The sequence below is a fragment of the Dama dama genome, chromosome 25, assembly GCF_033118175.1.
Source record: "Dama dama isolate Ldn47 chromosome 25, ASM3311817v1, whole genome shotgun sequence".
In the NCBI taxonomy this organism is placed as follows: Eukaryota; Metazoa; Chordata; class Mammalia; order Artiodactyla; family Cervidae; genus Dama; species Dama dama.
In genome coordinates this window covers 47,289,649-47,317,572 of record NC_083705.1, presented here as the reverse complement: position 1 = coordinate 47,317,572, position 27,924 = coordinate 47,289,649, and the positions used below count along the sequence as shown (strand labels likewise).

Genomic DNA, 27,924 nt, shown 5'->3' with positions numbered 1-27,924 from the left:
AACAGAAATAGAGCCACAGATGTAGAAAACAAACATGGTTGCCAGGGGCAAGGGTTGAGAGGGGTAAATTGGGAGACTGGGATTGATGTATAAACACTGCTGTGTGTGTGTGTGCATGCTTAGTCGTGTCTGACTCTGTGAGACCTACGGATTGTAGCCCACCAAGCTCCTCTGTCCATGGGCTTTTCCAGACACGAACACTGGAGTGGGTTGCTATAGCACTGAGAACTCTCCTCAGTACTCTGTAATGGCCTATTTGCAAAAAGAATCTTATAAAGAGTTGATATATGTCCATGTACAACTGATTCACTTTGCCATACAGTAGACATGGGCACAACATTGTAAATCAACTATACTCCAATAAATTTTTTTTTAAAGAAAATGCAAGGGCCACAGATCAATTCTGTCAGGGAACTTGGGCACCACTGACTGGACAAGGCTTGAAAAGTAAGAGTAATATGGAAAACAGACCCTTGTCTTCTTGCCTGATAATAAAGTTCCCATTTAGTGAAGGCTCCAGTATTCTTGGGCTTCCCTGGTGGCTCAGCTGGGAAAGAATCCTCCTGCAGTGCAGGAGACCTGGGTTAGATTCCTGGATTGGGATGATCCCCTGGAGAAGGGAAAGGCTAACTACTCCAGTATTCTGGCCTGGAGAATTCCATGGACAGTACAGTCCATGGGGTTGCAAAGAGTCAGACACAGTTGAGAGACTTTCACTTTCACTTTACTATTTGCTAGGCACTATGTGAAGGGCTCACATGGATTATTATCAAACTTTATGATAATCCTGTCTTTCTAAATGAGCAAAGGTTGAGAGAGGCTTAACACTAGATCAGTTAGAGCTTGCCAAGGCTGGAAAACCTAGGAAAATTACTATCCCAGGAAATCTATCTATTAATCTAACTGCTGGGAGAAATATGGGAATTAAAGAACTAAAATCAAACTCATAGAGTTCAAGAATTAAGTGAGATATTTAAATAGAGTGGAAAGCAGCCAACAAAAGATGGATGACATTCTTATTATTTCCATCTATTCACTTTACCAAAAAATGATTATAGGTATAGAGCTTATTATGTGCCAGGTATTCTTCTTATGAGAATTTTAGGAATATTAGCTCATTTCATCCTCATAACTTCCCTAGAGTCTAAGCACTACTGTTATCCTCACTTTAGAGATGGAGGAAATAAGTCACAGGAAGATAAAAGTAACCACAGGGGGAGTAAATTCACACATCTGTTAAGTAGCAAAGCCAGGATTTGGACCTGGTAGAGGGAGGTACATGCTCTTCACCACTAGACTGGCCACCTCTCAAAAGGCATGTTACTGAAGTGGGGTATCTAGTGGGAGCCACAGAAACTTTGATACTTATCTTCATTTACAATAGAGCCCCTCTTCTGGACCCTCCAAGCCCAGAAAGTAGGCTGGGAAAAACCAGAATAAGATTCTTGATTCCTGAGATTGGAGGTGGGAGTCTGGTGTCTAGAATATGAACTTAGAGGGGAAGGGGCTGGTCACAGGGAGCAGGAAAGCTGTCTTTGGGGGCAGCCACTGACTCTCCCTGGGAAGGGAGAGACCTCCTCCTTCTGAAATCTTCTGGGTCAGAGAGGAGTGGGCCAGCCTGGCACAGATAAGCCCACCCTCCCCTCAATGGTCTCTTGACAGGAAGGGCATCTCATGGATTTGCCTCTTCTTCTTCTTACCTTGGTCATCCCATGGCGGACCTTTCTACAGGCTTCTAAAAGCATCACAGTTGATCTCAAGACAAAATCCGACCATAAATACTACGTGTAGCAGGAGTCACTATATAATCCGCCCCCCCCCCCCATTTTATGGCCCTTTATTTGAAAAGTAAGTACATATTTTTCTTAATCAGTTGGGTGCAATTGTAGGAAAAATTACTGCTTTCTTGATTTTATCATTTCTAAGTTTATTGGCTGACTTCTTTTTTGAACACTGTATCATCTCTTAAAACATTTCCCAGTATAGAACGTCAAAGACATTCATGCTTCAGTAAAGCTCATTAGAGGGCGAGTGTGTACAGACATTAGCAAGACAGCAGAGGGGAAAAAAGGAAGATCCACTCAATGAATATTCTGATGCTGATTTAACTAAAAGCGCCGCTCCCAACAACATCTCTAAATGAAGGCAGCAGCTCAGCTTCCCAGGGGAACTGGACACTGGATTCCACATCTGCCATCACTACACTCCGCAGTGCCCTCTGTTCAGAACAACAGGCTCGAGCACTCATCACTTTGTGCCAACATTTCAGTCCCTTGTTGTCCAGTGAGGCACATCGTTTTGCTCCCCAGAAACACAATGATGAAAAGGACTCCTCAGCCAAATATGTAATTGTGGTCCTTTGAAAAAGCATGAAGATTCTGGCAATTAGTAAATTCTACATGACAAGAATTATTAACTGCTTTGGATGCAGCCAACACACTTTTGGTAAACAGTTTTAATGGACCAGTCACAATACCCCATTCAGCCTTATTTTGACAACACTGTAATTTACAGCAATCGAGGTTGGCAGTGGACTAATAGGTCAGGCCAGCCACAGGCTGTGATTATACCTTCCCAGGAACAGCAGGGGAATACCCTGGCCTGTTATTGATGTGTTCACATGAATCAGTGCAATACCAGCAACACGGCTGTATTAGGTTGTAGATGTTTTCTTTGCATGTACACCTTTGTCTTTCTTTTTTTTTTGGGGGGGGGTCCTAGCCCTCCCTTTTGATTAGCAGTTATTACAATAAAGGAATAATATATTTTTTAATTTCCACCCAGCTGCTCCTGAGAGTATTATATACAGAATTAGAAGCTAAATAAGGGCCTCCCAGGGGGTGCAAATGCTAAAGTGGTACAGGAGACATAAGAGATGTGGGTTCAATCCCTAGAATGGGAAGATTTCCTGGAGGAGGGCATGGCAACCCACTTCAGTAGTCTTGCTTGGAGAATCATATTGATAGAGGAGCCTGGCAGGCTATAGTCCATAGTGTCGCAGAGTTGAACATGACTGAAGTGACTTTGCACACATGCATGCAGAAGCTAAATAAACCTAAACTGTGACTATGAGCTAATTAAATAGTTTTGGAAATATAGTTATCAAACTGGTTGTATTCAAATGAGTGTTTTCTGCTTTCAAATAGTTATCTTCAGAGATGGTACCTTTGCTTATACAAAATTTTGAATTCTTTTTTTTTTAGAATCATATATTATCAACAAATGAACAGTTTTGATATCTGCAGCTGGTCAGGAAATTCTGCATAGAAACTAAGTATCACATAGTATCATTCATTCTCAGTGGGGGCAATGAAGACTGGTTCTGGGGTGGAGTGAGTAAAAAAAAAATCTCACCCTCTTTATGTCTAAAGCACAGATATATACAGAGTACATAAATAAATATATGGTATATCTGTCCTAAGATCACATATTATATAATTCTTTCATATGAAATGTTCAGAAAGGTAGATCTCTGGAAATACAAAGTGGATTAATGATTGTCTAGGGCGGGGGACATTGCTGGGAGAAATATCTATAACCTCAGATATGCAGATGACACCACCCTTATGGCAGAAAGTGAAGAGGAACTAAAAAGCCTCTTGATGAAAGTGAAAGAGGAGAGTGAAAAAATTAGCTTAAAGCTTAACATTGAAAAAACTAAGATCATGGCATCTGGTCCCATCACCTCATGGGAAATAGATGGGGAGACAGTGGAAACAGTGTCAGACTTTATTTTTGGGCTCCAAAATGACTGCAGATGGTGACTGCAGCCGAGAAATTAAAATATGCTTACTCCTTGGAAGGAAAGTTATGACCAACCTAGACAGCATATTAAAAAGCAGAGACATTACTTTGCCAACAAAGGTCCATCTGGTCAAGGCTATGGTTTTTCCAGTGGTCATGTATGGATGTGAGGGTTGGACTGTGAAGAAAGCTGAGTGTCGAAAAGTTGATGCTTTTGAACTGTGGTGTTGGAGAAGACTCTCGAGAGTCCCTTGGACTACAAGGAGATCCAGCCAGTCCATCCTGAAGGAGATAAGTCCTGGGTATTCATTGGAAGGACTGATGCTGAAGCTGAAACTCCAATACTTTGGCCGCCTCATGCAAAGATTTGACTCGTTGGAAAAGACCCTGATGCTGGAAGGGATTGGGGGCAGGAGGAGAAGGGAGCGACAGAGGATGAGATGGCTGGATGGCATCACCAACTCGATGGGCATGAGTTTGAGTAAACTCCAGGAGTTTGTGATGGACAGGGAGGCCTGGCGTGCTGTGATTCATGGGGTTGCAAAGAGTTGGACACGACTGAGCGACTGAACTGAACTGAACTGAGGGCTGGGGAATGAAGGTACGGACCTGGGATGATGATTAATGCATGCAGGGTTTATTTAGGAGTTGATGAAAACATTCTTAAATTATTGTGGGGATGACTGTATAACTCTGCAAATGTACTAAAGGTCATTTGCCTGTACCAGAGAAGGCAATGGCACCCCACTCCAGTACTCTTGCCTGGAAAATCCCATGGACAGAGGAGCCTGGTAGGCTGCAGTCCTTGGGGTTGCTAAGAGTGAGACACGACTGAGTGACTTCACTTTCACTTTTCACTTTCATACACTGGAGAAGGAAATGGCAACCTACTCCAGTGTTCTTGTCTGGATAATCCCAGGGATGGGGGAGCCTGGTGGGCTGCCGTCTATGGAGTCGCATAGAGTTAGACACGACTGAAGTGACTTAGCCACAGCAGCAGCATTTGTTTGTACACTTTCAATGGGTGAATTTTATGGTATGTGAATTATATCTCAATGCAATTAAAAAAAAATCACTTCCCTCCTTAAAAATAAAGTCATGAGGGAGAAGAACAATTAGGAAAGAGCCTCTAAAAAGGAGGCTCTTAAGGAGCCATTTCCTTCTCCAGCAGATCTTTCTGACCCAGGGATCGAACCCAGGTCTTCATTGCACACAGATTCTTTACTGTCTGAGCCACCAGGGTAGTTCAATGAAAAAAAGAAAAGAGAAACACTGCCTTGCACCAAAAAAGTGAATTTCATCTTAAATCTCTGTATTCCCAGTTAAAACATCCATGATGAGAGTTCATCCTCAATTAGCCTGAACAGTTCTTGGGTTATTCCTACCCAAGCCAGGTAATATCCTCTGGGCCTCATCAGGAGGTAGAGTCTGAAATTAGTTTTGCTGCCCCGAATCTGGTCTCTAAGAGAAGTGGGGCTGAGAAAAAATTTTAGAAGAGGAGGATGGGTGAGAGGGTTGATGAAGGATGAATAACCCCGGTGTCCCCTTTAGCCCCTGGGCTCACCTCACTCCAGTTGCCCACTGTCCAGTCCGATGGACACAGGATGTCTCTGTTGCAGGACACGAGGGTCTTGGGCTTTAGCAGATGCTGGCAGTCTTGAGCGGGGAGAGCCTGCTCATCTGAGCCCATGGTCTGGATGCACAGCACTGTTCGCGTCTTCTCTCCGTGGGGCCCACATGTCGTGGAACATGCTTCCCACTCCCCTGCCCACCACCTGCAGACACACACGGACATGTGAGAAAAGATCAGCTTGAGTCAGTAAACATACACTTCAACCACTGGATAGAAATCCGGAGCAGAAACGCTGATTACAGAGCTGGGAGGTCCCCGAAGATGTTTCAGCCCAGTAGAGGGCGCTCTGCAGACAGGGCCATGGCCAGCTTGTTCGATCACAGCTAGGGAACTCCACAGAACATTTGGCCTATGTAGATGATAAGTAAGCATGTCTTTAAATGAAAAAACAACCCTCCCCCCAAATCCCCTCTTTTCTCAGACAAGAAAACTGAGGTCCAATTTTCTATTGTGAAACCTCAAGCAAGTTTAAGCTTTACTCTCCACATATGTTGAATGGCTGTAACAATATTGGCTTTAAATGAGTGTCATTCATGTACTAAAATACCAATTTATGTACAGTGCATAGAACAGAGCCTGACATAACACAAGCTCAATCATTTGTAATTGTAATTATTGTTGTTTTAACTGCTGCTATTGACTAAAAAAATCCAATTAGAATCTAAGTCTCCTGGATCCTAACTGAATATTTTTCTATTTCAATATGATGCACTTAATTAATTTTCAGTTATGTAGAAGATGATCAGTCAGGGGCATTGTCATCATTCTCTCCCTCCTCCATCTCCTTCAGTCTACCTGTGAATATTCTCACTGGTCGCTTTAAAAGAAAGAAGTAGGAAAACAAGAAAAGTATTAAATAAGATAATCTTTTGGTTTTTTGTCAGCTGTTCTTGATAAGTTGAATTGTTGAAACTGTTGGCTAAATTAATATTTTGGATTCTCTATGGAAAAATGAAGATGTGTGATTTTCCTCTGCCTGCTATCATGGTTGATGGCCTCAAGGTTCTAGGATGTGGGGCCCAGTGGTTACACTAAAGTCACTTTTGAAAGTGCCAAGGAACCCTCTTCAGAGCCATCTCTTTTCCTCCTTCTTCATCATTGTCCAAATCTTCCTCAATATCAAATACAGAACAGGTGTCTTGACCCAGTGCACTTTGGGTCCACCATTGCTTAGATGCATAGTCTGCTTATTCATCCCTCCATGCAGGAATAAAATAGAATATTTGTTTTTCATGGGAAAACAGTACAGCATGTGAATTCCTTCATTCTTGACTTTAAAGAAATCTTCTGACCTTGAGACAGTATCAAATTTTGAAGGAAGTTAAACTGTGTACTATTACTTATGTTTACAAAATATTAGATTTGAGTAGAACTTCTTTGACTCTCATACTTTTAATCTCTGGTTAAAAATACTAGAAGAAAGCTTTTCCTCAATTCTACTATATTCTTCAGTTATAAGTAATTAAGATTACTTATTTAGTCCCTGGTATTTAACATCTAGTCATCTTGTGTAGATAAAGAGCTAGTATTGGGACCATATGATGTGACACCAAATAAATGCCCTCTGTGTTAATCTAATTACTCTGTCCTACCTCTGACATTTCTATGGGAGGCCAGACACACTATCAATTAAATCAAATGCCATTCTGGAAGGGCCTTAATGTGAGCTGACTGAAAGTCTAATTTATCTAACTACCTAGTACAAGGCTTTCAGCTATGTTACTACAAGGTAATAATAGACTTCCTCATTTCTCTTTCTGAAGTTGCCTTCACAGACTCCTGGGGACATCTTGCATACGTTTGCTCCTAGCGTAAGATGAAATCCACCCTCTTTATTTCCCTGTAAAGGTCTTCCAGGTCCAGGACTTGGGAGCTATTGCCACACTGTTCTCTGTTGTCCAACTCATTATTTTTGGTGTCTGCTATAATCCTACCTCTTTGAGGAGATTTATAAAAGAATCTTGTTTTATATTTATATTTATAGGAGATTTATAACAGAAGACTGTTTACATGCTCTGAGTGATAGCTGAGAAGCACAGTATAACATTCCAAGAACTCAGTAGGACAAACGGCCCAGACCATGCATTTATTCACCACCCCCCGAAAGGCAACCTTTCTCATTTAATCAGCATATAATCAACAACAATCTAATCCAACTTTTTCTATTTTTGCTATTAATTTTTCTCTTGCCAGAATGTCCATGATATCTATCATGCCTAAAGTACAAGTGGATAACTGACCATGCATTTTCTTATACTGGGTTTTTTTTTTTTTTTTCTGTCTCTGTAATTAGTCAATCTGAACATTCCAGGTATTAGGTAAAAGTCCTAAGGATCTTGCCTATACCAGCGATTCTCACTGTATCATCACTTGGGGATCTTTAAAAAGGTATCAGCTCTCAGTTCAGGCTCCCTTGCTATACTGGATGGCCAGAATCTCTTGAGGTTAGTGCCAAGGCATCAGTGTTAAGAATTCTTTGATGACTTTCATATGGAGTCAGGATTAAAAGCCACTGGTGTTATGATGGGCTTCCCAGGTGGCATTAGTGGTAAAGAACCTGCCTGCCAATGTGGGAGACGTGGGTTTGATCCCTGGATTGGAAAGATCCCCTGGAGGAGGGCATGGCAACCCACTCCAGTACTCTTGCCTGGAGAATCCCACGGACAGAGGAGCCTGGCGGGCTACAGTCCATAGGATTGCACAGACGTGGGCACGACTGAAGTGACTTAGCACACATGCATGGTGTTATGATATCAGATAAATGAATTTGACTGTTTATCTTGAAGTTTTTTCCATAAAGGATGGACTCTGTAGATTTAGTATGCTACTAGGACAAAGATTAGTACAAAGATAGTAGTTATAAAAATTGATATTTTAAAGGAAATTTCTATTCTAAGCAAGCGTTTAAAAAAAATCAGATTAAGACTTATAGTTTTCTGAGTAATGAGGATTAGAAAGAGTTTAATTTTGTATTTTATTGGTTTATTGGTAGTCAGAACTTCCTGAGCAAGCCCTGGTATGGGTGTGGGTAGAAGATACAGATCCTTCTGTTTGAAGGATGTCCAAAGTACAGTAAGCTTTTCCAGGGTAACTATAAGCTCTTTGACGGTCTTGAAACACACACACATTCCTATATCTTATATAATTCATACGAAAATTACAGTATGCTTCACTGATCTTTATGATAGTGTAGCCACATTCTCACTGCATCCTATTCATCCCCTGATTTTCTCTAGTTTTCTTGCTATCCCCCACTCACACCACACTCATTCCTCTCCCCACTCCCGTGGACTTTCCCCAGTCTTAATGACCCCCTTCTTGTCATTTATGCCTTTGAACTGTGGTGCTGAAGACTCTTGAGAGTCCCTTGGACAGCAAGGAGATCAAGCCAGTCAATCTTAAAGGAAATCAACCCTGAATATTCAGTGGAAGGACTGATGCTGAGGCTGAAGCGCCAAGACTTTGGCCCATCTAATGTGAAGAGCAGAGTCATTGGAAAAGACCACGAAGCTGGGAAAGATTGAAGGCAGGAGGAGAAGGGGACAACAGAGGATGAGATGGTTGGATGGCAGCACTAACTCAAAGGACATGAGTTTGAGCAAGCTCTGGGAGTTGGTGATGGACAGGGAAGCCTGATATGCTGCAGTCCATGGGGTCGCACAGAGTCAGACATGACTGAGTCACTGAACAACAATAGATTGGTGCTTCTCACCCAATGGAGATTCCCACAGCCACCTCCCCAGGGGACATTTGGGAATGTTTGAAGGCATTTTTTGTTGTCACAAAATGGGAAGGTGCACTCTTGGCATCTAGTGGATAGAGAACAAGGATGCTGAGAAATATTCTACAAGGCACAGGACAGCCCCCACAGCAAAGAATCAGCCAGCCCAAAATGTCTTTAGTTCTCAGGCTGAGAAACCTGGATTTAAATCATGAGGCATTCTTTTTGCACAAAAACCTACATGCAGCTGCCAGGGTGGAAAGCCCTGTTATAGGAATTTATGGAGCATTTAAATATACAGAGCACCATCACAGCTGAAGCCTGGCAGAAGTTTGCTTTCCTGTAAACCAAAGTTCAGAGAGAAGACCATAGAGAGAAGAGATTCAAATAACCTCTTTCTGGAGTCAGATACACTTTCAATTCCAAAGAATTTCTTTCTTGACAGGCTACTCCATCCTGGAGGGTGCCGTGCAAACTTTCATTCTGGAAGCCATTGACCATATAACACAGACTCGTTACATTAACAGAAGCTTTTTATTAAATCCTTTTAAAAAATCTGTCTTTAAGTACCCATTTGGGAAAGAACACAGAAGGTCCAGATTGGGTATAGAAGCAAATTATTACTGAAAGACAATAATCCAGAAATAAAAAGATTAAATCTTGCCTATGAAATCATTTTAGGAGCGGAAATGACAGCCCTGAACAATGGTATGAACTTTTCAGATAGCATGAAAATCAGGTGACAGAGGAAGATGTTGCAACTTGAAATTCATATCTAAGGAAACTACTGGACTAGTCTTTCAAAGACAAATAATATTAAGATAGCCATCGACATTTATTATTCTTTAAAAAAGCAAATTAACTTAATTTCCTTTCTTTAATCCCCTTGTGAGTTTGCAGGCATGATTTAGCTTTGAAGTTACTTTCTGCTTGTTCATAACTTTTTCACTGTGTTTTAATGTGTGAGAAATATTTTAAATTTGGATTTCTGATTTCAGGACCAAAACGTGCTCACCCTGAGATCCTGGGCAGCAGCACGGTGTACTGGCACCAGCACAGAACACTCAGGAGGTTCATCCAGGTTCAAATCTAGACTCTACCACTTCTGCTAAGTGATTTGGGAAGAATCTGAGGACTTTCGAAAAAGCAAGAGAGTTCCAGAAAAACATCTATTTCTGCTTTATTGACTATGCCAAAGCCTTTGACTGTGTAGATCACAATAAACTGTGGAAAATTCTGAAAGAGATGGGCATACCAGACCATCTGAGCTGCCTCTTGTGAAACCTATATGCAGGTCAGGAAGCAACTGTTAGAACTGGACATGGAACAACAGACTGGTTCCAAATAGGAAAAGGAGTATGTCAAGACTGTATATTGTCACCCTGCTTATTTAACATATATGCAGAGTACATCATGAGAAACGCTGGGCTGGAAGAAGCACAAGCTGGAATCAAGATTTCCAGGAGAAATATCAATAACCTCAGATATGCAGATGACACCACCCTTAAGGCAAAGAGTGAAGAGGAACTAAAAAGTCTCTTGATGGAAGTGAAAGAGGAGAGTGAAAAAGTTGGCGTAAAGCTCCACATTCAGAAAACTAGGATCATGGTATCCAGTCCCATCACTTCATGGGAAATAGGGAAACAGTGTCAGACTTTATTTTTGGGGGCTCCAAAATCACTGCAGATGGTGACTGAAGCCATGAAATTAAAAGACGCTTACTCCTTGGAAGGAAAGTTATGACCAACCTAGACAGCATATTAAAAAGCAGAGACATTACTTTGCCAACAAAGGTCCGTCTGGTCAAGGCTATGGTTTTTCCAGTGGTCATGTATGGATGTGAGTTGGACTACGAAGAAAGCTGAGTGCTGAAAAATTGATGTTTTTGAACTGTGGTGTTGGAGAAGACTCTTGAGAGTCCCTTGGACTGCAAGGAGATCCAACCAGTCCATCCTAAAGGAGATCAGTCCTGGGTGTTCATTGGAAGGACTGATGCTGAAGCTGAAACTCCAATACTTTGGCCACCTGATGCAAAGAGTTGACTCATTGGAAAAGACCCTGGTGCTGGGAGGGATTGGGGGCAGGAGGAGAAGGGGACAACAGAGGATGAGATGGCTGGATGGCATCACCAACTCGATGGACATGAGTTTGAGTAAACTCCGGGAGTTTGTGATGGACAGGGAGGCCAGGTGTGCTGCGATTAATGGGGTCTCACAGAGTCGGACACGACTGAGCGACTGAACTGAACTGACTGACTGACTGAGAACTTTAGTGTCCTCATCTGTGCAATGGCATAAAAGTATCTACCGATCAGAGTTGCTAACATGAATAAATTACTTGGCGACATGGAAAAGGCTTGAAGTAGAGTGGGTTCTCAATTCAGAAATCAAACTCCTTGATATTTATCCAAAGGAGTTGAAATCTTTTTGCTCACACAAAACCCCACATAGTGATGTTTACAGTAACTTTATTCATAATTCCCAAAACTTGGACACAATCAAGATGGCCTTCAGAAGGTGAACTGATAAACTGTGGTCCATCCAGATAATGGAATAACATTCACACTGAAAAGAAATGAGCTATCAAGTCATGAAAAGACATGGAGAAACCTCAAGTGCATATTATTAAGTGAAAGAAGACAATCTGAAAAGGTTATATACTGTATGATTCCCACTATCTGAAATTCTGGAAAAGACAAAACTATAAAGATGGTAAAAAGATCAGTGGTTGCCAAAGGAAAGAAGTAGAGATGAACAGGCAGAGCATGGAGATTTTTAGATAGTGAAAATACTCTGTATGGTAACATTACAATGGGTAATGTCATTATATATTTGCTAAAACCCATGGAATGTACATCATCAAGAATGAGAACCCTTTGCTAAACTATGGACTTTGGGAAATTATGATATGTCAGTGTAGGTTCATCAATAAATAAGTAAATAAAGTATAAGAGAAAAGTAAAACAGTAGGTTCTTAAAATTGTTAGTTACCTCTACCTCATTACCATCTGGGGATAATATCTACCCTCTACCTCCCAACTTTATCATGAATCTTTTGGGAAGCTGAAACACAATAATAAACAAGAAGGACTTCTATAAATTATCCATTATGTTGGAATATTTCATGAACTTCTATTTAACTTATCACATGCTACTTTAGTGGAGTAGGAAATGACAACCCATTCCAGTATTCCTTTTTTTAAAAAAAATTATTTATTAAATTAATTTATTTTAATTGGAGGATAATTACTTACAATATTGTGATGGTTTTTGCTTGCCGGGATAATTTCATGGACAGAGGAGCCTGGCAGGCTACAGTCCATGGTGTTGCAAAGAGTTGGACATGACTGAGCACACAACACATGCTACTTTAGAATGCATTTTCAGAAATTGAACCTGTTATGTGTTGTATCTACCTAACATCTTCAGGAGTCAAAATCTCTGACCTTAGAGAGTCTTACTTATTTCAACAAAAATGAACTGCATAATAGCAGCACTACAGGTGAATTTGCTAGTTGTTACTTTTGAGAAAGATTTTAATCCTGAGGCATTAAATAAACCAATACAGATACAGCAAAAGGAATATATATATGTGTGTGTGTATATGTGTGTGTGTGTGTATATATATATATATATATATATATATATATATATATATATATATATAATATGAGGACAAATAAATGTTTAGAAAGAACTTTCATTAAAGTTAGCTATCTGGGGTCAAGTAACCCATCCCAATACAGGTAATCATAAATTTTAAACATAAATGTATGTATATGTATATGTAAGTATGTGTGTGTGACCTTGGGTATAAAAACAAAACCAAAGGCAGACATTCTACTTTCAAGTTAAAAAAATGCTACTGGGATCTTTAATATCTCTCTCCAATGGCTGTGCTTTAGCTTGAGGTCTGAACTGGGTAAATTCAGGCTTGATCTTCTACTTTTAGGATTTTTAAGGATCATAAGCTGGAGCCCAGGCATTAATCATGTACAGAAATTCAAGAAACTCAGATCTTGGGAAATGGATATCAGACAGAGGGAAATCAAAACAAACAAACAAAAATGCTACTAAATGATAAAAATTTAAAAAGGGTTGTCAAATTGCATATGCTTTGCTATTCTTTAAGTATGATCTTCAAATTGTTTGGAAGGAATTGGAGGAAATTATGTTTCCAACACAACAGCAGAAATTGGGCATAGGATGTATTGTTTTCCTCCCTTGAAGTGCAATGATGTGCAGTGGCAGAAGCAGCAGCTGCAAAAATGATCATCAGCTCCCCAAGAAAACCTAAGCACTGGATGTCACATTTGTACTGAGTGGGACAGCCTACTACCTATTTGTGGCCAATCAACACTTCTATTCTAGATAGTGATACCAGAGGTTCATTACTGATTTTGTGACAGGAGGCTATGGAATCGGTTCATTTAAAAATTTTGTGCTGAATCTTTTTGCATCAGTGCACTCAGCTTAGGAAGCATTCCAGAGAAAAGCCCAAAATATTGTTTACCTTGGAGCTTCCCAGGTGGCGCTAGTGGTAAAAAGAAATCTGCCTGCCAGTGCGGGAGACTAGACAAAAGAGATATGAGGGGGAGGGAGTTGGGAGCGGGGTTCAGGATGGGGAACACATGTACACCCATGGCGGATTCAAGTCAATGTATGGCAAAACCAATATAATGTTGTAAAGTAAAATAAATACATAAATAATTTAAAGAAAAGAGAGAGATTTGAGTTTGATTCCTGGGTCAGGAAGATCCCCTGGAGGATGGCATGGCAACCCACTCCATTATTTTTTGCCTGGAGAATCCCATGGACAGAGGAGCCTGGCGGACTACAATCCACAGGGTTGCAAGGAGTCAGACACAACTGAAGCTACTTAGCATGCACATCATTTACCTTGTTCTAACAATGCTGCTCTTAGAAATGCAAGCTAAAGCAATGTCAATAACCACAGAGCTCCAAAGAGGACAGGGGCCATGGACAGTGATCAGGTCCCTGGGCAAGGAATCTATATGCTTGACTGCTGGTCCCAGCCCTGACAACAGCTCTGTCTTGCTGGTGTACATGTCTAATATAGCTCCCCTGGCTGTAAGCTTCCTTAGGAAGTGACATATTTGTGCTATTTGTGCTATTCCAAAAAATCCTGAGAAAGCTCTAGTTACTTATTTTCCAAGCTTTGGTGCTTCTATGACTTGGTGAAGAGATTGCCTCTCCTCTCCCTTGCTTTTACATTGTGTGTGCATGTGTGTGTTCAGTTGTGTCCGACTCTTTGTGACCCACAGACTGCAGCAGGTCAGGCTCCTCTGTTCACGGAATTCTCCAGCCAGGAATGCTGGGATGGATTGTCATGCCCTCCTCCAGGGGATCTTCCCAACCGGGGATCGAATCTGCATCTCCTGCATCTCCTGCATTGGCAGGCTGATTCTTTACCACTGGGCAACCCGGGAAGCCCCTGCTTTACATTATGCTGGCATTAGTTAGTACACTGGCATTAATTAGCACACTGCTTGTGTTACTTTCCTAGGGCTGCTGGAAAACAGGTCACCACAAACTTGGTGGAAAAAACAAAAGAAATCAAGTTTCTTATAGCTCTGGAGGCCAGGGAGACAAGTCAGCACTACTGGGATGAAGTGAAGGTGTTGGCAGGGCTGCACTCTCTTTGGAGGCTCTAGGGAAGATCCATTCCTTCCATCTTCAAGTCTGTGGTGGCTGCCAGGACTCCCTGGCTTGTGGCCCGTCACTCCAGTGTCTTCAAATCTTTCTGTTCCACCTTCATATTGTTTCTCCTGTGTGTGTGTGTGTGTGTGTGTGTGTGTGTGTGTGTGAAGTTTCCCTCTGCTTCTATAAGGATACTATGATGGAATTTAGGATCCAAATCAATTAATCAGCATAACTTGCCCATTTCAAGACCCTTCCATTTAATTACACCTTCAAAGGCCCTTTCTCCAAATGAGGTAACACTTGCAGGCTCCAGGGACCAGGAAGTGGATATCGTGGAGGCTAGTTTATAGCTACTACATGACTCCCTTTAGGGCCAACTCCCAGTCCCCAGAGTTCAGCCTGTATCACTTGGAATTCCTCTGTCAAGGCTCCTCCTTGTGTCTACCAGGCTCCAGCCTCAGTTCATCTCCCATCCATTAGCCTCCGGACTTTGGCCCCAGTATCCATCTCCTTCTAGCACTGGTGGTATCTTATAGGATGACCTTCAACTAGAAAATTCTGGTAGTTAGAGTACAGAGATAGGTAAAGATAACCACCCTTATGGGAACTGAATTCTGAAAATAGTGAGGTCAAGACTTTAGTTACAGGTGACTGAGAAAATGTCAGATATGGACTGATGACTCTTTTCAAACAGAGTAGCTACCAAATCCACTGTCTTCTCTGACTATGCTGCTTTTATGGACACAGCTAATATCCCCATCTCTCTTGGTCTCAGCTGGTAAACACCTGCATCAACATCTTTTGGTGCCCACCAACCTAGCACAGGGCTTGCTTTGTCTTAGACACAAATCAAGTGAGGGGAGAGGTACATGCCTATCTTTGAGGGGTCTGTTGTATGCCGACCCACTGCAGCCTTACAGCTAGTCAGCCTTGAGTTTTAGGACTCTGCCTGGAGCCAGGTACCAAAATCATAGCTTTTATTATATCACAAAACCACAGTGCTCAGTACATGTAACTGTTACATGGTTATCATTGCCATCGTACCTCTCATGGGAAATAATGGATGTTTAACAAAGATTTGCTGGTAATATTAAGTAAGGCCCAGGCAGACTAAGTAAAATAATAAAAATATCCCTGAACCCCAGGGCCAAAGTTAGACTCAGGAACTAAACAGCTGTGGTTTTAAGAAGGTACCACTCACCAGAAAGGGTGGCAAAAGTGAGGCGAGCATCCCACGGGTGTGTGTAGTGGTTGGCAGCTGATGAGGGCAAAAGGAAGTGTCTGGTGAGAGTCATTGACTTTTATGGAGATAAAAATATGATGAAAGCATGTAAACTCCACAAAGGGATAGGCTATTGGTGAGATAAGGCAAGCGATAAGAAAGATTCCTCTTTCCAGGCTCATTCTTCCCTGAGAAGGATCTATAGAAACTGCAATGATTACATAAGAAACCTAGTGGGGCCTGATCCTCCCCTCAAGTCCCTGGTTCTTCCCAGTGAAACAGTTATGGGAGGGACTTCCCTGGTGGTCCAGTGGTTCAGACTTCACCTTCCAGTGTAGAGAGTGTGGGTTCGAACCCTGCTTGCAGAACTAAGATCCTACATGCCTTGTGGCCCAAATCCCAAAATCTAACAAAGGCAACATTGTAACAAACTGAATAAAGACATCAGGGTAGAGTCACAGCGAGGGGAGGGGACAGTGGTACCTCTGTCCTCTCTCAATGGGGACGGGGTCCAGTTCTGAACCTCACAGCCCACCTTCCACCCAGGAAGACACCCCAGAACTGGATAGAGAACCAACCTGACTCTGAGTTGAGAACACCCTGGCCTCTGGGACCTCCCTGTCTGAGACGAGAAGAATCTGACACTGTCTGCCTTAGCTGAGCTGTCTAGATGCTTCTTTTTGACCTAGTTATTTGGCATTTATCCCATTCTTTCAGCTCTTCTTTAGAATTCTGCCTGTCACTTGGTAGATTTATTATGCCAACCTGTCCCCTCCTGTTAAACTAAGCTTTTCTTAATGTGTCTTCTTGGGACTGGAATGAATGCCTGACGGGATCTGCAAATGAAATACATCTCTGTTTATAGACACGAGGGAATGAAAACACTCCCCACAATTAATTCTTTCTTTCCTCTCCTCCCTTCTTTCTTTTTCTTCCTCTCCCCTACCCCTCTTTCTCTCTCTTTTTAACAAAAGCCCCTCACAATAACATCCCAGCTGCCTTCTAGAATCTTGAATCTATATGATTCGAAGCAGGTGAATACCTCTATTAACAGCAGTTCTCAACCAAGGGTGATTTTGCCCCCAGAAGACATTTGGCAAAGTTTGGAGACATTTATGGTTGTCACAACCTGGACGGGGAAGATAAAATGCTACAAACTTCTAAACAGACACAAGCCAGGGATGCTGCTAAACATGTGACAGCCCCCAACAACAAAGAATTATCAAGCTTCAAATGTCAACAGTGCTGAGATTGAACAAGCCTGGTCTATAAGTCCACTTTTCAAGGCAGTGGTCCAAAAATGTCAGCATGTTCTCTAAAAGCTACTATTGCACTGGTTGGTAAACTGCTCTTGGAAAAGTCAAACCAATTAGCTAAAGAATTTTTGGATGATCTACACACCATTCTGTTCAACAGTGCTTTGGGACTTACGTCTTACCAAATAATTAAACATAGATCACACGAGCTTTGTAAGAAATACTGTTCTCTGGGGAGAAAGCGTTCCCCACTCACACCTTGTCACAGGTTCTAACAGCATAGCCACAGAAACCTGTGACAGCTTGCCTATATTTATTCTAGTAATGAAGCCACCCAGCCCTCCCCCCATCACTGAGCCCTTGATTACTATGAAATCAGACACCATGGTAGGCAGACACACAGAACTCGAGCTGTTAGTTACCTGGGTGGACAATCCTTTTCATGACACTTCTTCTGTCTCCCATTGGGTTGTGTTTCTGGGTCACAGAACGTTGCTTTCACTATCCCACGACCCTTCTTCATGCAATGGGCAGTCTGGCGTCGGATACCTGGGGGTTTAGCAGAATGGTTCACACATATTAACCCTGAGCCCACATTCCTAGTGTCAGGTGAGGCCCCTGATCATGCCTATAACTGATGAGAAAGTTGTCCATAAAGTATTTGGTCTTTATTTTTATTTCCTTAAAGTTTTTTTTTTTTTTTTTGATGTGGACCATTTTTTTAAAGTCTTTATTGAATGTGTTACATTAGTACTTAGGTTCTATGGTTTGGCCTTTGAGCCATGAAGCATGTGGAATCTTAGTTCTCCAACCAGGGATCAAATCCACATCTCCTGCATTGGAAGATGAAGTCTCAACCAGTGGACCACCAGGGAAGTCCAGAGTATTTGGTTTTTAAAGTAGGAATGGGGATCTCCTTAAATCTGCTCATGCTGCTGAAGGCAATGGGTGAAAAATATCTTCCTTAGTAAGGACCACAGATGATATAGGCAAATTAATATGTAATCTAGTATATAGATTCCACTCTAGCTGTGGAGACAAGACAAACACACATACGCCAAATAAAACACAAAGTGAGATTTAAATACTTAAAGCAGATGCCATCACCAGCTGTTGCAACACAATCAGACTTATTTAGTTTCATAAAAGAAGAGAGGAATGGGAGCTTTATATTAGTTGGGGCTTGTAAACTGAAAGATAGGAATAAAATTCAAAATAATGCTGTGAAGTTGAGAGGTTATGTTTTTTTAAAGTAGAGGGTCTGACAGCGGGGATTGAAAATACTGTTGCCTTAGACACGAGGTTAGTAAGTAAGAAAGAGAAGCACATAGAAATAGCTGGGTCTACAGGTGAACACAGCCCATGTGGGGGCTGGATTTGACTTTGGATATAGAAAAATAGTTGGGTTCTATCCCTGGGTCAGGAAGATCCCCTGGAGAAGGTAATCGCTACCCACTCCAGTATTCTTGCCTGGAGAATTCCTTGGACAGAGGAGCCTGGCAGGCTACGGTCCATGGGAGCACAAAGAGTTGGATATTAATGAGTGACTCCTTTAGCAATTTGGAAGCAGTCTGTTGTTCCAAATATGACTGGTTCCAAGTTGGGAAAGGAGTATGTCAAAGCTGTATATTGTCACCTTGCTTATTTAACTTATATGCAGAATACATCATGCAAAATGCTGAGCTGGATGAAGCACAAAGCTGGAATCAAGATTGCTGGGAGAAATATCAGTAACCTCAGATATGCAGATGACATCACTTTTTTTCCCATTTATTTTTATTAGTTGGAGGCTAATTACTTTACAATATTGTAGTGGTTTTTGCCATACATTGACATGAATCAGCCATGGATTTACATGTGTTCCCCGTCCCAATCCCCCATCCTGCCTCCCTCCCCATCCCATCCCTCTGGGTCTTCCCAGTGCACCAGCCCTGAGCTCTTGTCTCATGCATCCAACCTGGGCTGGTGGTCTGTTTCACCCTTGATAGTATACTTGTTTCCATGCTATTCTCTCAGAACATCCCACCCTTGCCTTCTCCTACAGAGTCCAATAGTCTGTTCTGTACATCTGTGTCTCTTTTTCTGTTTTGCATATAGGGTTATCGTTACCATCTTTCTAAATTCCATATATATGCATTAGTATACTGTATTGGTCTTTATCTTTCTGGCTTACTTCACTCTCTATAATGGACTCCAGTTTCATCCATCTCATTAGAACTGATTCATGTATTCTTTTTAATGGCTGAGTAGTATTCCATTGTGTATATATGTACCACAACTTCCTTATCCATTCGTCTGCTGATGGACGTCTAGGTTGCTTCCATGTCCTGGCAATTATAAACAGTGCTGCGATGAACACTGGGGTGCACGTGTCTCTTTCAGATCTGGTTTCCTCAGTGTGTATGCCCAGGAGTGGGATTGCTAGGTCATATGGCAGTTCTATTTCCAATTTTTTAAGGAATCTCCACACTGTTCTCCATAGTGGCTGTACTAGTTTGCATTCCCACCAACAGTGTAAGAGGGTTCCCTTTTCTCCACACCCTCTCCAGCATTTATTGCTTGTAGACTTTTGGATAGCAGCCATCCTGACTGGCGTGTAATGGTACCTCATTGTGGTTTTGATTTGCATTTCTCTGATAATGAGTGATGTTGAGCATCTTTTCATGTGTTTGTTAGCCATCTGTATGTCTTCTTTGGAGAAATGTCTGTTTAGTTCTTTGGCCCATTTTTTGATTGGGTCATTTATTTTCTGGAATTGAGCTGCAGGAGTTGCTTGTATATTCTTGAGATTAATCCTCTGTCTGTTGCTAGATGACATCACTCTTACGGCAGAAAGCAAAAGGAACTAAAGAGCCTTTTGATGAAAGTGAAAGAGGAGAGTGAAAAAGCTGGCTTAAAACTCAACACTCAAAAAACAAAGATCATGGCATCCAGTTCCATCACTTCATGGTAAATAGATGGAGATACAATGGAAACAGTGAGAGACTTTATATTTTGGGCTCCAAAAGTTCTGGGAGTTGGTGACGGACAAGGAAGTCTGGCATGCTGCAGTTCATGGAGTCACAAAGAGTCGTACATGACTAAGAGACTGAACTGAACTGAGCGACTAACACTAACTAACTGAGTAATAATTAACCCATCTAGTGCTTGCCTTGCCCAGGGCACTGCTCAGACTTGTATGTGTATATATGTGTGTGACTACCTATGTATGTCCCAGACAAATATATACACATATATAAGTGTAAGTCTATCTAGTCAAGGCTATGGTTTTTCCACTGGTCATGTATGGATGTGAGAGTTGGACTATAAAGAAAGCTGAGCACTGAAGAATTGATGCTTTTGAACTGTGGTGTTGGAGAAGACTCTTGAGAGTCCCTTGCACTGCAAGGAGATCAAACCAGTCCATCCTAAAGGAGATCAGTCCTGGGTATTCATTGGAAGGACTGATGTTGAAGCTGAAATTCCAATACTTTGGCCACCTGATGTGAAGAGCTGACTCATTGGAAAAGTCCCTGATGCTGGGAAAGATTGAAGACAGGAGGAGAAGGGGACAACAGAGGATGAGATGGTTGGATTGCCTCACTGACTCAATAGACATGGGTTTGGGTGGGCTCCGGGAGTTGGTGATGGACAGGGAGGCCTGGTGTGCTGTGGTTCATGGGGTCACAAGGAGTCAGACACGACTGAGCAACTGAACTGAAGTCTAAGTGTGCGTATGTATAACATAGCACCTATTATCTACTATGATGTATAATAATTAAAACCTCACAACCCAATGAGGTCAACACTATTACTACACACTATTGCTACCTGACAGATGAGAAAACAGAGGCACAGTGAAGTCATACAGGTTAGGAAGGGAAAAGAAAGGACCACTGGCTTTACTAGCTAGGACATCATTGGCAAGAAAATGTGGCGGAGTGGCCAGACGTCATGGATTGAGAGGTAAAGGGAAGGTAGGAAGAGTGTCATCATCTCTCCTGGGGAGGGGGGCCAATGATTCCATGCAAAATGGGAAAGGCTGGGTGGGAAGACTGAAGATGGAGGCCCCAGGCAAGAGAGCAATTGGCCAGCACAGAGACGGGCACCCTGAGCTCTCAGGGCATCCGGGCCTCAAGTGGGCTCACTGTTGAAGCCCAGAATTGGAAGGGCCCCGTGTGCACCAATAAGCTAGCCACCTCCTTGCTTTAGTGCCAATGACATGAAGGGATTCCCCATATCCACAGTGCTGGCGGGACCCAAACTGGGGAGATCCCCTACCACGCACTGCCTCACATGCCCTTACATGGACTCATGCCAATATCTGGGGCTAGCTTGACTATTCAGATGCCAGAGATTGTATCTCAGATGAGATGGTTGGATGGCATCACTGACTCAGTGGACATGAGTTTGAGCAAACTTCAGGAGATGGTGAAAGGCAAGAAGCCTAGTGTGCTGCAATCTATGGGGTCACAAAGAGTCAGACACGACTGAGCGACTGAAAAACAATAAATTCCAAAAATATCAGAAGGAAATGCAAAACAGTAAGTGAAGGCTTTAAAATGAATCAACAGTATCTTGCTGTTCACTCAGTTCAGTTCAGTTGCTCAGTTGTGTCCGACTCTTTGCAACACCATGGTCTGCAGCATGCCAGGCTTCCGTGTCCATCACCAACTCCTGGAGTTTGCTCAAACTCATGTCCATCAAGTTGCTGATGCCATCCAGTCATCTCAACCTCTGTTGTCCCCTTCTCCTCCTGCCTTCAATCTTTCCCAGCATCAGGGTCTTTTCTAAGGAGTCAGTTCTTCAAATCAGGTGGCCAAAGGACTGGAGCTTCAGCTTCAGCATCAGCCCTTCCAATGAATATTTAGGACTGATTTCCTTTAGGATGGACTGGTTTGATCTCCTTGCTGTCCAAGGGACTCTCAAGTCTTCTCCAAAAAAGCATCAATTTTTCAGCACTCAGCTTTCTTTATGGTCTAACTCTCACATCTGTACATGACTACTGGAGAAACCACAGCTTTGACTAGATGGACCTTTGTCAGCAAAGTGATGTCTCTGCTTTTTAATACACTGTCTAGGTTTGTCATAGCTTTTCTTCCAAGGAGCAAGCATCTTTTAATTTCATGGCTGCAGTCACCATCTGCAGTGATTTTGGAGCTAAAGGAAATAAATCTGTCACTGTTTCCATTGTTTCCCCATCTATTTGCCATGAAGTGACGGGACTAGATCCTTGCTTTCTGAATGTTGAGTTTTAAGCCAGCTTTTTCACTCTCCTCTTTCACATTTATCACGAGGCTCTTTAGTTCCTCTTTTATTGTTTAGTTCCTGATTTTATTGTTAAATCAACACTGTTTAGTTCTATTTAAAGAGACAGGTAACCTTTCAACCACTCAGGCTTTCTCAAATGATAGACTATGTCTTTTTTTTGTCATATAAACAAAGTACTACCAACAGCTTGAAGCAACACTATAAAAGAAACTTTCATGGCATAATGACTGAGTCATTGTCTGGAAAGACAGACACACCTGTAGAGAAGTCTTATATAATATGAGTGGAGTGGAGATTGCAATGACTGAATCCAGAAAAACTGACGTGACATCTGCCATTATAGAAGAGAAAAAAAAGAAAAAGCTTAGATCTTAGAAGTTTCAGTAAAACTTTGGATAGTTTGGCAAATTCTAGATCTCAAAACATAAAAGGCAACTGTCAGATGACTCTTCACAGGTTGGAAACATCCCCCCACAAAAGGCTTGTTTCTGTGCATTAAGAGGAAAGATAAGTCAGTGCTTCTCACCCCAGAAGTAGTAGGAGGGCACAGACATTACAAACAGCCCCCACCAGAAAGTTAATAACATTTCATGAGTCAATCTGCTGGACCAGCAGCCAGATGAGTGGATGAATGGGCCAGGCAGATACTGCTGAGTGCATGGGGGAAAATAAACCACGTGTCAGAGTTTCTCTGTTGGAATTAATGGTCATTGTTGTCGCTGTTCAGTTGCTCAGTCATGTCTGACTCTTTGTGACCCCATGGACTGCAGCATACCAGGCTTCCTGTCCTTCACCATCTCCCGGAGCCTGCTCAAACTCATGTCTATTAAGTTGCTGATACCATCCAACCATCCTCTGTTATCCCCTTCTCCTCCTGCCTTTAATCTTTCCCAGCATCAGGGTCTTTTCTAATATGCCAGCTCTTTGCATCAGGTGGCCAAAGGATTGGAGCTTCAACTTCAGCATCAGTCCTTCCAAAAAATATTCAGGATTGATTTCCTTCAGGATTGACTGGTTTGATCGTGCAGTCCAAGGGACTCTCAAGAGTCTTCTTAAACACCACAGACAACTAATCTTCTATTCCTCTAGCTCTTGAGTTCTCACTTCATAGACACAAAGCTAAGCCCAAACCTTCCAATGAGGGGCCCCGACCCAGCAGAATGATTTCTCCCAGGTTATAGGAACACAATACCTGGCCAGGTGCTTCTGACTCTACTCAGGTGCTTCTCTGTTCATTTGGTAAAATGTAATCTATAATTTCTTCCCTTATCAACTTCTAGTTAAATAAATAAGACAAATAAAATCCAAGAGTCCTAGGTTCTATTCTCTACTTTTCCTTCTACTCATCACTAGTTTAACTGCAGCAAAATGAGAATAATGACATTCAGACTGTTTAAGAGTGTGATGCTGAGCTAGTTTATTTCTGGGAGTGTCTTCTACTTTTAAAATCTATAATCCATGAAGAGAAGATAAAGTTTAATCATGGAAAACATTGACTAATAAGTGAATTCTGGTTAATATAATTTTACCATTAATTTGGAAAAGTTTGTTTCACCTGCCATCAGAATGTCTCAACATGGCTAGTTCATATTGCCTTGGTGACAAGGTATATTTTCCAAAGATGGCTGCAACAATAACCTCTCTTTTGGCATGTTCTTCTCTAGTTATCCTGACTTGAGACTGAATGAAGAAATGAAGTTATGTGAGTTCAGAGGTGAGGTCATAAAAGACCATGTGGCTCCCGTCCAATTCTTTAGAATCTGTCACTCTCAAGACCCTCCACCTGCCATGGAGTAAGAAGCCCCCATCCTTGGAAAGACCAGGTTTAGGTACTCCAGTTGACAGTTCCCAGTGAGTTATCCAGCCCACATGTCAATCATATGAGTTAAGAAGCCTCCAGATGATTCCAGCACTCAGGCATTTGAATCATTCTTTGCCATCCAGGTCTTCCTAGCTGAGGTGTCAAACACTGTGGAGCTAAGGCATGCCATCCCCAGTGTATCCTGTCTAAATTTCTGACCTACAGAATCCTACCTACGTGCATGCATGTTAAGTCACCTCAATCGTCTCTGACTCTTTGTGACCACATGTACTGTAGTCCCCCAGGCTCCTCTGTCCATGGGATTCTCTAGGCAAGAATACTGGAGTGGGTCGCCATGCCCTTCTCCAGGGGGATCTTCCCAACCCAGGGACTGAACCTGAGTCTCTTACATCTCCTGCATTGGTAGGTAGGTTCTTTACCAGTCCAATTTTATAGATAAGAAGCCCAATCTTACCTACAGAGCACAGTAAAATGGTTGTTTTAGTACACTAAATTTAGGTTGCCATGTTATATAGCAATAGTAACCAGAACAGTACTCAATAAATGCTAGCTTCCTTCTTTTTTTGAGTTAAGACCCAGAGCTACCACTGAGCTTGGCTTGCTAGGAAACTCACCACTACTGATTTTATTGACTTTTCATTTCACCCCCTCCTGTGTTTTCTGTTTGCATTCCATTTTTGTTTGTTTGTTTGTTTGTTTTCACTCTAGATCCATTCTGCGGAAGCTGATGCTATGGATTGCTGTGGCTTCCAATTAGATTTGGGGAATGGAGACACTGTTTCTTTGGATAATTGCTCCTTCTTTTACTTCTTTAGGCCTAGGATGGTAGCTTTGTTCCCTCCATCCTCTACTATTAATGGATGGACAGAGGTAATGAATCACCTTTCTTGGCTTCCCTAAGCCCTATGCACACCTTTGAAAGTAGTCAAGGTATTCTGTTTGGGTGTGCAGGGCACCTTGACTGATAACATCTTCATTGTAATAAAAAGCTCAAACCATTAATTATGAGTGGCATAGTCATTAATCAACTCTGTAAACCAACTGCTGACATAACAGAATCTTTCTCTGACATAGGATTTTTTTGTAATACTTCTTTGTGGAGGGGGTCAGAATCAGTCATCATTTTAAGAGTAGTAATCAGGATACAACACTGCAAATGCAGAAAGTGTAACAGATTAGGTTGAATCTATGTGACCCTGACCTTTTCTTGTAATTCAAAAAAGAAAAATGATGTTGGCTTTTAAATCTGGCTTGCCTTTTGACCCTTTAACATACACACTGAACACAGCCCACAGAGAAATTCTGAGTGATTAAGGTGCCAATCAAATGTTGGCCCAGAACGAAGTTAACTGATTATCTATAAGTATTTACTTGAAAAGGGCAGTGAGTGGAAATCAATCACATTCTAAATAGATGAGAATCAAACCCAAAGTTTTGTAGAGGAATCTGAGTCACTGTCTCCACATATAGCAATGAGAATGTCACCATGAAGCTGTAAACATATAGCAAACTTGATTAGACACTGGTAGTGAGAGGCTGGGGCTTTCTTGAGGCTCAGAAGGTAAACAATTGACCTGCGATGTAAGAGACCTGGCTTGATCCCTGGGTCAGGAAGATCCCCTGGAGAAGGGCATGGCAACACACTCCGGTTTTCTTGCTGGAGAATTCCATGGACAGAGGAGCCTGGTGCACTACAGTCCATGGGGTTGCAAAGAGTCGGACACGACTGAGTGACTAACACACAGTGAGAGATTAATTAAGAACTTTTCCTTTTAAAAAATTATCTTCATATACACTTGAACCTGATCATCTTGAGTGAAGATTATCCCTTGATATAAAGAACAAGTTTCTTCTGTCCAAAACCAAAACAAAATTAAACAGAACAATGCAGTTCATCATATTCTCAATTCAATATTGAGATTGTAAAATAAAGAGAGACTGTTATATGGTTAATTTAGCTCATACAAGAATTTTCTGACTCAAAAATTTAATTTAGGAGGAGATAAACTGAAGACTTAGCTTATGGTAATGATCTGTGGCAGAAAATGTAAGATTTCCTATTATTTTAACTTAAGATCAAAGATACTCAAGCACTGAATATTTAATCACAGCATCTGAAAAAGATTCAAAGTACTGTATACCCAGTCTTTAAAATACTGAAAAAGAACAAGATCTTTTTAAAAAAATAACCATTTGAGGACAAGTTAAGCAGTATAAGTTAAATTTTACACTAGGACATAATTGATAATTCTCCTAAAACTGGATATAACTTGGAGTCTAATAATGTAAGATAAAAACAAACACTGCCAGAATTCTCTTAAATAAACAGAAACAACATTTAACTTCATAGGAAGAATAGGAATTATATAACCATATGTCTTGTTGGCAAGCCCATCTAAATCTATAAACTTTCAGTTCCCAATAAACATGTATTTTGTATTTTCTGGCTCCTTGACTCTCTTTATCTCTGAGTTTCTTGATCAGTGAATTCAGATCTATCCTTCATAATGAAGGTTCAGTCAAGAAGAACTTGAATCCCATCACTGCAAGAGCTCAAATACATTGATGTGCATGTGTGTCTTCAACAACAACTACAATGTCGACATTAATACCACCACCACTGGCATTAGAAATGGTTTTGAATCCTGCTTTTAACATGTATCAAATGATCTTGGGCAGTCTTTCTAACCTCCTCCAACCTCATTTTCCTCATCCTCATGTTCATGAGAGTATTGTATAAGGTTGCTGTGAGGATATAAATGATGCATACACTCTGATATATACATGATGTATCTAAGATGATGTCCCCTAAGTCCTGGCACAGTGCTTAATGCATGTTAGGTCCCTGAGAAAAGATTTTAGCCTGAATGTGAAGCCTCTTTGTAACCCACTCACTAATTATGGGGCATTATTTGCCTGCACAGCTCTGTTTCCTGAATGTTGTGAGGTCAGGGTTGGCTTCACACTCTGATACCCGGGAATAGAGCAAATCTAACTCATCCCGTCCTCATAGTCCAATATTGTGAGCTTCTTACTGCAAACAACAGAACCCTGATTTATACGATTATTTCTCCAGCTCAAAAGGACATTGAAACTGACTTCAGTAAGTACAAATATTAATTGGATATCAACTAATGAGGTTTGATTTTATTATTGTCCATTGCTGAAACCCACACTTGTCACAACACTGGTTAAGACTTAAGGCCAATAATTTCTTCTTCCCTGAAATCCCAATGAACTGATTACATATACTGACTGTCATGATCAGAAAGAAATTTTTAAAGAAATAGGTAATTACATAAGATATGCTCAAATAGGAGCATTGCTGGTGCTTGAAGAATGCTTAATGGAATGAGGTAGGATCCATTTTCAAAATTTAGGATCAAGAAGTACTCTTTCCTGCTTATAATTCCTCTTCTACACCTGCTATGTACACATCAGGCAAAGCACAAGCTTAAAAAAGAGGCAGAGGCTAGACACATCTCACAAAACTCACAGGTTAACAAGAAAAGCAGTCAGCCAGCAATTTCAGGGAACACTGAGCAAAGCCAGCCTTCAGAGAAACCAACTGAGAGATTCCCAGAAAGTGCATTACTAGGGAACCAAACTAAGG

General features: G+C 41.5%; 1 protein-coding gene across 1 annotated transcript in view; it reads right to left on the bottom strand.

Annotated features, from left to right (window-relative positions):
• The window catches only part of ADAMTS12 (ADAM metallopeptidase with thrombospondin type 1 motif 12), a 376,425-nt gene that overhangs the window by 57,035 nt on the left and 291,466 nt on the right, over positions 1-27,924 (bottom strand). Inside the window, exons 17-18 of the mRNA XM_061129264.1 lie at positions 17,662-17,788; positions 5,309-5,519 (exon numbers count right to left, since the gene is read on the bottom strand). Coding sequence (XP_060985247.1) covers positions 5,309-5,519; positions 17,662-17,788 — 338 coding nt within the window. The remainder of the gene's footprint in view (positions 1-5,308; positions 5,520-17,661; positions 17,789-27,924) is intronic.